The sequence below is a fragment of the Pteropus vampyrus genome, unplaced genomic scaffold (assembly GCF_000151845.1).
Source record: "Pteropus vampyrus isolate Shadow unplaced genomic scaffold, Pvam_2.0 Scaffold390, whole genome shotgun sequence".
In the NCBI taxonomy this organism is placed as follows: domain Eukaryota; kingdom Metazoa; phylum Chordata; class Mammalia; order Chiroptera; family Pteropodidae; genus Pteropus; species Pteropus vampyrus.
In genome coordinates this window covers 2,630,501-2,639,502 of record NW_011889171.1, presented here as the reverse complement: position 1 = coordinate 2,639,502, position 9,002 = coordinate 2,630,501, and the positions used below count along the sequence as shown (strand labels likewise).

Genomic DNA, 9,002 nt, shown 5'->3' with positions numbered 1-9,002 from the left:
GTAGCAACTATCATTTATGGTACATTAGGCACTGGGCAGAGTGAGTAGGTACTTGGTGTACATTATGTCTATAATTTTACAAGCCTCAGCTACTCTAGTTTTTTTTGTTTGTTTGTTTTAATGATAAAGCCATGTTGAGTAGATTGCTTGATCTTGTGTAGTATTATTTTAGAAAGTAAAGAAAACCTTTGGTTCTACTTTTTAATTTTTATTACATACTGCATAATACACTACATAACCTTCTAGCAGGCGCAGATGAGTGTAACTGAGTTATTTTTCATCAATCGGGGAAATGCTTCCTTAATCAATGTTCTCCAAACCCTGAAAAACAGTGTAAAAAGGAAAATGTGAGAATTCTGTTCCTGTCAGAGGTACATGTATGTACTCTAATTTCTACTGTCACCAAATAGCATTCTCTGTTATTAAAGTACTTTCGCACCCTACATTTCTCTAACTGCAATAAATTGGACTGAATTTTATAATCACTAAAGAATGAATAACTTATAATGACTTCTAGTTTTCATTTTCTGAAAGTAGAAAACATCACTCTATATGAAACCCTCCCCCCCTCCTCCCCCACTGCCTCCGCAACAAGAACTAAAGTCAAGCAACTATTTACCATCTGGATCCTTCTATAAAGCACCCTCAGAGAGTCAGAAGACAGTAAGGTAAAACCACTTTATAAAATGACAGCCAACATGAGGAAGATACTATTGGCTTCATTCCACTTTTTTACAGATGAAGAAAGGAGACTGAGAGATTAAAAGTCTCTTGCTTAAATTAGTAAGGAAGTAGCAGAGTCAGAATTCAAGTACAAGCCCTTCCCCACTGTAGAACTCTTGCCTTGTGTAAGCATACTATTTATTCAGAAGATCCACTCTATCTTATTCAGTTCACAATCAAATACTTCAGAAACTATAAAGATTAATCAGTGATGACATTTCTTCCACATGTTACAATAATACAGCCCAGGTATTTTGTTTATAATTGCAGGAAGAATCGCCTTGAGAGAAATTAAAATTGCATAGTCCTAGGAGCCACCTTGTAGATATCCTAATTCATTTGGTATAGCCAGGGGCCTAGGAATCTGCATTTTATCTCATATGCCAAATGATTCTTTTTTTTTTTTTAACAGTACAGAGGTGTTTTTTTTTTTTTTACACTTATTATGTCATGAATTCATAGGGAATGGGTTCCAGCAGCTCAGGCTTCTTTCCATTAGTTCTTACACAGTGTGCTTCTCTGAGGAGAGCAGGCTGGTGCTTCAGTTGAACTCAGGTACCTTTCTCTTTGGCTTCCTTCTTTTTTCTGATCATTTTCCTTCACATATTTCAGGAAGCTATCTCAGCTCTTAAGAGTGCTTAATACGCTTATTAATTCTCTTGGCAAGAATCTTGCCCTTAACTTGTTTGTTTACAATAATGCCTACCACATGCTGGGTAACAGTGTAGACTCTTCCACTTCTGTCATGGTAACATTTATGGGGCACTCCTTTTTGAACAGTGCCCATTCCCTTGACATCTACATTATCACCCTTCTTATAGATTCACATGTATGTAGCCAAAGGAACAACTCCATGTTTTCTAAAAGGCCTAAAGAACATGTAGCAGGTGCCTCTCCTCTTTCTCTTTGTGTTGGTCATTTTGGCGAATTACTTGAAGATGGCAGTTCTGGCAAAAAGCTGCCAAATGATTCTGGTTACTCTTGGACCATACTTTGAGAAATACTGCTCTTGATGAGTACACAGCTATCATTCACATTCTTTAGATTCTCAAATAACACTATACTGAGGCAGATTATCTAGGTTGAGTCCTCACAGTATTATTTAATTAGTGACCCTCTGTTCTCTCATCTATGAAATGGAATTAACATTTACCTAGGTTCACTGTGAGGAATAAATAAGCAAAGAGAAAATACAAAAAAGTAAAAATTTTTAGAAAGAATAATGAGGATGAATAGTATTAGAACATAATATTAGGTTGAACTGTATGAAAATGCTACTTGGCCATTTTTGACCTATAAAAATGGCAATTTTATTATTCAAATATAAAACTGTAGTGATTCTTTACGTATGTATATTTCTGCAGTAACAGGCAAGCCAATGGAGTATAAAAGAGCATATCTGTGAAACAGGCCCATATGTATAAGGAAATTTAGTTTATTAAGAGTGGTATTTCAAATAAAAAATGGACTGTTCTATAAATGGACAATTGTGACAACTGGCTATCTATTGGAAATAAAGGAAAGTTAAATCCTGGCTTCACATTATATCCCCAAATGACCTGTAGATGAGTCAAAGCACTAAGTGTAAAAAAAAAAAAAAGAAAAAGAAAAAGAAAAAAGAAACTGACAGTATTTGGAGAAACTGGGAAAATATATTTTTATAATCTTGAGAAGGAAAGTCAGTTGTAAGCAAGATATAAAGCCCAAAATCTGGAATGAATATCAGAATTAAAAACTACTATCTGCTAAAAGACATCATATGTGGTAAAAACAAACGGGAGACTGGGGAAAATATTTGTACATATATAAGAGGCAACAGGTTAATATCCATAATATATAAAGAAATCCTGTAAGTCAAAAAGAAAAAGAGAACAGAACAAACAAAATGTAGAGGCAAACAGTCCAAAGAACAAGAAATACAAATGATCATTAAATATGTAAAAGGCTGTTCAACCTCACTAGTAGACAAGAAAATGCAAATTAAATTAGCACTCTAAGACCTTTGGCAAAACATTACCAGAACCCACCTCTATCCTGACAGATGTCTAGCATCGGAGCCATCTTACCTTTGACACATAGTAACGATTAACTCCAGAGACGCGCCTATCTCTTTCCATCAAAGTCCACTGATGTGAATAATAGGCAACCCTTTTTTCCTACAATCAAAAGAAATCATTATTGCAGTTTTAAAATGAGTGACCCAACAGAGAATTTTGGAACTTTAATAAATAACGTTCTAGAAAAGTGGAATCATCACTGAAAAACCAAATTAACAATGTAAATCCAGAATCCTAAATAAAATCAGACCACTAAACTTCAGAATTAAGATGGTAACCATGACTTTTACAATTTCTATTTTAATCAGTGTCATCCTCCTCCTCCCCCTTTTAAAGACATGACTACTTGTTTTCTTTGGGGACTCTAATGACATGAAAACAACAGCGGTAGATCACACGTGAAGGACAATCACAAAACCAAAACGCAAATACGTTTATACTCTATACTCCAGCGATGATGTGAAGGACTAGGAACAGGGGTAAATGACAATGATGAAAAACAGGATATTGTGGTAAATTCCTGAAAGCTCACAAGAGAAAGTGGGGGGTAAAAAATGTCAAGGTAAAAACCTCATTAAGGGTGAGGAAGGAGTAAAGAACGAGAAGCCACAAAGATGTGAATGCGAGGAGTTAAAACAAAAATCGAGCAAGAAAGGAGACTAGAAGTCGGAGGGAGTAGGGACAAAAATGACACCTCCCTCCTCCGCCTAGGAGCTTGGACCTACCTCTTGTACTCTCCTACCTTTCTAGCCCCAAAATCTTGACTCGACCCTCTGGCCCACTCTTCTCCACCCAGCAACTAACTGTTTCTTGCTAGAGAAGAATGTGGTTTCTGTCTGGCTTCATTCCGCAAGCTTCTGCTTTTGGGAAAAATGAAAAATGGGGAGGGCCGACCTTGGTATTCTCCACCTTGGACAGAGGTTCCGGATGCTAATGGCCTCCCTACCCCACCACCCACTGCGTCACAGCGGTCCGCGGAGTCAGCCGGCGGGCCTTAGAAGCCGTCTTACCTTGCCCCCGTTGGTGAACCTGTGGATGTGCGCAGTGGCTACCCCGGGAATGAGTAAGCACACGCCCATGACGGCGATTCCGGGGAGAATCTCGAACCACATCGCGGCCGGGTTACCAGGATCAAACAATACCTCCCAGGCCCCTTAAAAGTGACCCGGATTCGGTCCCTTCCCGGTAAGCCCCGCGGCAGCTGGGCGGGGTTACGTAAGGCTCCGCAGGAAACGACGGGTTCCCGCAGGACTCAAGAGTGGCGCGCGCTCGTGCTCGCGCTCGCGCTCTCGCCATCGTGCTCTCGCAACCCCATGCTCCTGCAGTCCTCTTTCCGCAGCCCATCTTGCTCCTGACTCTCAGCCAAGCGCACGACGTTCAGTGACGTGAAGAGACCCCACGCGATCCAGAACACTGCATCTGTTTCGGAGCTCGGGACTCGAGAATGGCAGAGAAACTTTCTCCAGGAAAGGGGACAGACCAGGTATGCACCTTCCTGTTCAAAAAGCCTGGGCGAAAAGGAGCTGCAGGCCGCAGGAAGCGCCCAGTCTGCGACCAAGAGCCCAGAGACAGCAGCAGCAGCAGTGACGAAGGCAGCACTGTGGTTCGTCCGGAAAAGAAGCGGGCGCCCCACAACCCGATGATACAGAAGACTCGTAGCAGTGGTAAACAGAAGGCGGCTTACCGCGACTTGAGTAGTGAGGAGGAGGAGGAGGAGAAAGAGGAGAATGGGCCGGAGAGCCTTGGTGTGGTCTACAAGTCTACCCGCTCAGCGAAACCTGTGGGGCCAGAAGATATGGGGGCGACTGCGGTCTACGAGCTAGACACAGAGAAGGAGCGTGACGCACAAGCCATCTTCGAACGCAGCCAGAAGATCCAGGAGGAGCTGAGGGGCAAGGAAGATGACAAGATCTATCGGGGAATCAATAACTATCAGAAATACATGAAGCCCAAGGATACGTCTATGGGCAATGCTTCCTCTGGAATGGTGCGGAAGGGCCCCATCCGAGCTCCCGAGCATCTCCGTGCCACCGTGCGCTGGGATTACCAGCCCGACATTTGTAAGGACTACAAAGAGACTGGCTTTTGCGGCTTCGGAGACAGCTGCAAATTCCTCCATGACCGTTCAGATTACAAACATGGGTGGCAGATCGAACGTGAGCTCGATGAGGGTCGCTATGGTGTCTATGAGGACGAAAACTATGAAGTAGGAAGCGATGATGAGGAACTACCATTCAAGTGTTTCATCTGTCGCCAGACCTTCCAAAACCCAGTTGTCACCAAGTGCAGGCATTATTTCTGCGAGAGCTGTGCACTGCAGCATTTCCGCACCACGCCACGCTGCTATGTCTGTGACCAGCAGACCAATGGCGTCTTCAATCCAGCGAAAGAATTGATTTCTAAATTGGAGAAACGTCGAGCTGCAGAAGATGGTGGGACTTCTGATTTGCCAGAAGATCCCGATGAGGGTCCAATTCCCATTACATAGTTTCCCCATTATTCTCCAATCTCAAAATAAATATTTTAGAAATTTTAATTTGTGTCCTTCCTTTCTAGGGAAAGTGACAGAGGAAAAGGCAGATGGTGAAGTAGGGTCCTGGATAGATGGCTTGTAGAAGCATCGAGGTAGGTATAATCTGGATTTTTACCTGATACAAATGCTGCCTGTGTGTAACTTTTCAGAACCCTTTGGCATAAATTACAAGAATGGGAGAAGTTCGAGAAAAGAGCTAGAATTTGCTTGAAGTAACCAAAGCTGTAATGAAAGAAATGAACCTATTTATTATATCACATTTCTGTATCACTTAATTTACAAAAGTACTTTCATGCATTTTCTCTATTGGGAGCCTGTGCTACTTCAAAAAACATCCCAGCCACAGTGTAAGGTGGGGTGGCATGTGAGTGGGAGAATTAGGTTGAGGGACTGGTAGCTAGTATTACAGCGTACATGTATGGAAAATAGTCCTGGCTCTCTTTGAAGTACCTATAGTGACCCCCTTTCCACGGATGATCGAAATGATCTATGCTGTGCTGTCTATGATAGCTGTTGGCTTCTTGCGGCTGTTGAGCACTGGAAATGTGGCTGGTAGCCACCATATTGGCCACTACAGTTCAGAACCTGCAGAGGGCCAAAATCTAGTATTTTATAATCCATTGTTTGAAACTATCTGTGTCCTCACAGACCCTGCAATATAGCTGATCATGTCCTATTAAAGTTAATTTATGTACCTGTCTTCCCAGCTAGTTTGTGAACTCCTCAGTGACTAGCCCAGTGCTTGGCATATAATCAGCACTTAATAAACCCAGAGAGATTTCAAAAGGGATATTGGGGCCAAAGCCTTGAATCCAAGATGAGGAGCTTTGACCAAATTCTGTAGGTAATGGGGAGATAGCAGAGTTTGAGGGAAGGGAACACAATCAGACTTTTTAAATGTTAACATGATTGCAGGCTATCAGATTGCAGGGAGAGGGATGACAAGAGGCAGGGAGGCCAGTTAGGCCAAATGATTAGTAAATTTTTATTGATCAGGCTAGAATTTGAGCTAATCCCAGGAAACAGATGCAAGAATAAATGGTGGGTTAGGTTTTTTTTTTTTTTTTTTTAATTCGTATTCATTAATCCATTTAAAGATATTCTTTGAGCAGCTACTCTGCCAGACACTGTGCTTGGCATGGGGGATATTAACGAATAAAATGAACACAGCCCCTGTCCTCATGGAGCTGGACATCAAACAGTGACAAGTGTGACAAGTACAAGGAAAACAATATAATGGGATGATATCTCAGGATTAACCCAATCCCAGTTTTAGACTTCAGAATCATAACCTCACTTGACACAGTGTGATATATTCTACATAACAATGTATAAAGTATAGCGGGGATACCTGAAATACATGAGAGGCCTACTGGGAAAAGGGCTTATAAAAGCATCGCACAGGAAACAGCATTTAAGTGATGAGACAAAGCCGATTAGGAAACAGGAAAGATGACGTTGTAGAGGCAGATGGAGAAATAGGAGCATACACTGCCATGGAAGGCAAAGACTATTCTTGAAAAGTGTCATGGAAAAAATATAGCAATGAGTAGCAAAATAATCATTAAAATGGTTCATTAAAAAAATATATTCCTGAGAATTTATACTAAAAAAAGTCATTCAAAATTAGAATAAAGCTTTATGGAAAAAGATGTACATTGCATATAAAAATGTCCAAAGTAATAGTCATCAAATGGTAACATTGCTTATTTTCGATGGTGTGATTCTAGGGAATTGGTTACTTTTCTCTTTGGACTTTTCTATCTTTTTAGACTTTTACCTATGTTTAAATAGATAGTAAACATATTTTGGGGGCGGGGAGAAAGAGATACATTGAATTGTTATCTTTTATATAAGCCGAAAGAAAGGGTCCAGGAGGAAATAAAATGAAAGGGAAAGAATGCTGGCTGATGACTTAAGTTCTAGAAGGTAGCTATAACTGAGAAGGGATGGGATTAAAGGCATGAATCAAGAAGTTAGTCTTAAAGAGCTGAGAGAAAGAATAGGAAAAAGATAACATCTACTACTCCACATGTTTTTAAGTACCTGTGAATCTTAAGAGAATATACAAAATATATGCAAATGAGCATTATTCTTAGGATCCATAACATTCAGCAGATTCTTAAAGAGATCAAACTCCACAAAAGTGCATAAATCAATGGTGTACTCAAAATATTTTTTATGTTTACAACTCTATGATTACATCTTTTAAAAGTCAGAGCTGTTTTTATCACCTTTAATCAAATGGTACAACTTCATTTCATAGGCGGAAATAAAATAGTTGTTCTTACAAATTAAAAAATTAAATATGGGGGTGAGGGGAAGCACTCTAGCAGAGACGAGAATGAAGCTGGACTCTGAAGGAACTAACCTAGTTTGAGAAGTGAGGGAAGTCTCCCCTAGGAAATTACCCTCAAACTGAGAACTGAAAGGGGGATGGGAGAGAGAATATCCCAGGCAGAGGGTTAAGTATATACCAAGGACCTGAAGTGAAAGACTGGTTTCACCTAAGAACTCGAAGCATGGCTGGAGGAAAAAGACAAAGTGGCTTGATAGTCAAGGCCAACAAAGACACCTTGCAAGTCATATTAAGGACTTTGGACTTTATCTGAAGGGCAAAAGGATGCCATCAAAGTGTTTTAAGAAAGAAAGTGAAATGATCAGATTTGAATTTTTAAAAGATAATTATGCTGTGCAGAAAATGGATTGAAGGAACCAGACATGTAATAGGGAGATCAGCTAGGCTGATGCACTACAGATGACATGATGGTAGACTAGACTGGAGGCTGTGGACATTCATTTAATAAATAGTTTTTGAGCACCCACTATAAGTCAGGGATTGATTTAAGCACTGGAGATACAGACATAACAAAAACACTAAAGTTCCTGCTCTCACAGAACTTACATGAGAGACTAATAGATTTATACATATATATACATAATATTGATTGAGATAAGTACTATGAAGAACAGTAAAGCAAGGTAAGGGGATAAGTGGTATGGGGAATGTTATTTTATATAGAGTGCTCAGGGAAGGCCTCTTCTGATAAGGTGACATTTGAGCAGAGACCTAAACAAAGCAGGTGTCTGGGAGAAGAGCAGTTCCAGAGAACACCAAGTACAAAGGCCTTGAGGCAGGAAAGTTTCTGACAGGTCCTAGGAACTGAAGATGAACTGCAATTGGAGTAGACTCAAGGAAGAAGCAAGAACTCTAAAATTGAGTAGGAGAAATGATGGAAGGAGGGGGCAGACTGTTTGCAGCCTTATAAACCACTGTAAGGACTTGGGCTTTTATTCTCAGTGAGATATGGAGAGCCACTGAGAGGTTTTGAGCAGAGGAGTGACATGATCTGATACTGGCTTTAAAGAGGATCCTTCTGGAAACTTCAGGAGGATAGAAGAAATGTTTTATACCTTAATTAGGGTGTCTATTACACAGGTGTCTACATTTGTACAAACTCATTAGAATGTACACTTATGTGTGTTTCATTGTATGTGATTATATCTCATTAAGAAATATCTTGCAAGTCAAAGGAGGAAAAAAAAGAAAAGAAACTGGTCGCTAAATAGAAAATAAACCGAGCCGGGAGTATCAAAGGAAAGATTAGTTAGAAGGCTACTTGCCTTTATCCAGGTGAGAGATGGTAGTGGCTCAAACCAGGTGGTGGTGAGAAGGGATCAGATTCTGG

The 9,002-nt window shown here is 40.5% G+C and overlaps 2 protein-coding genes across 2 annotated transcripts in view; one reads left to right on the top strand and one right to left on the bottom strand.

The window, feature by feature from the left end:
* Window positions 1–192: 192 nt before the first annotated feature.
* On the bottom strand, window positions 193–3,988 carry NDUFA1 (NADH:ubiquinone oxidoreductase subunit A1). Its single transcript, XM_011380215.2, has 3 exons — window positions 3,791–3,988; window positions 2,790–2,879; window positions 193–321 (listed from the first exon to the last, which is right to left on the bottom strand). Exons 1-3 carry the CDS (start codon window positions 3,890–3,892, stop codon window positions 301–303), a joined length of 213 nt encoding a protein of 70 aa, XP_011378517.1. The 5' UTR covers window positions 3,893–3,988; the 3' UTR covers window positions 193–300.
* Window positions 3,989–4,055: 67 nt separating this feature from the next.
* The window catches only part of RNF113A (ring finger protein 113A), a 22,486-nt gene continuing 17,539 nt past the window's right edge, over window positions 4,056–9,002 (top strand). Inside the window, exons 1-2 of the mRNA XM_011380216.2 lie at window positions 4,056–5,212; window positions 5,337–5,405. Coding sequence (XP_011378518.1) covers window positions 4,225–5,212; window positions 5,337–5,395 — 1,047 coding nt within the window. The 5' untranslated portion in view covers window positions 4,056–4,224 and the 3' untranslated portion in view covers window positions 5,396–5,405. The remainder of the gene's footprint in view (window positions 5,213–5,336; window positions 5,406–9,002) is intronic.

What these genes read in the sequence shown, in the direction of transcription:
- NDUFA1 (XM_011380215.2), bottom strand. Translation starts at nt 3,892, where the DNA reads ATGTGGTTCGAGATTCTCCCCGGAATCGCCGTCATGGGCGTGTGCTTA. An exon ending in GGTTCACCAACGGGGGCAAG is followed by an intron (nt 2,880 to 3,790) that starts GTAAGACGGCTT and finishes TTTTGATTGTAG; the next exon opens with GAAAAAAGGGTTGCCTATTA. An exon ending in ATCGTTACTATGTGTCAAAG is followed by an intron (nt 322 to 2,789) that starts GTAAGATGGCTC and finishes ACTGTTTTTCAG; the next exon opens with GGTTTGGAGAACATTGATTA.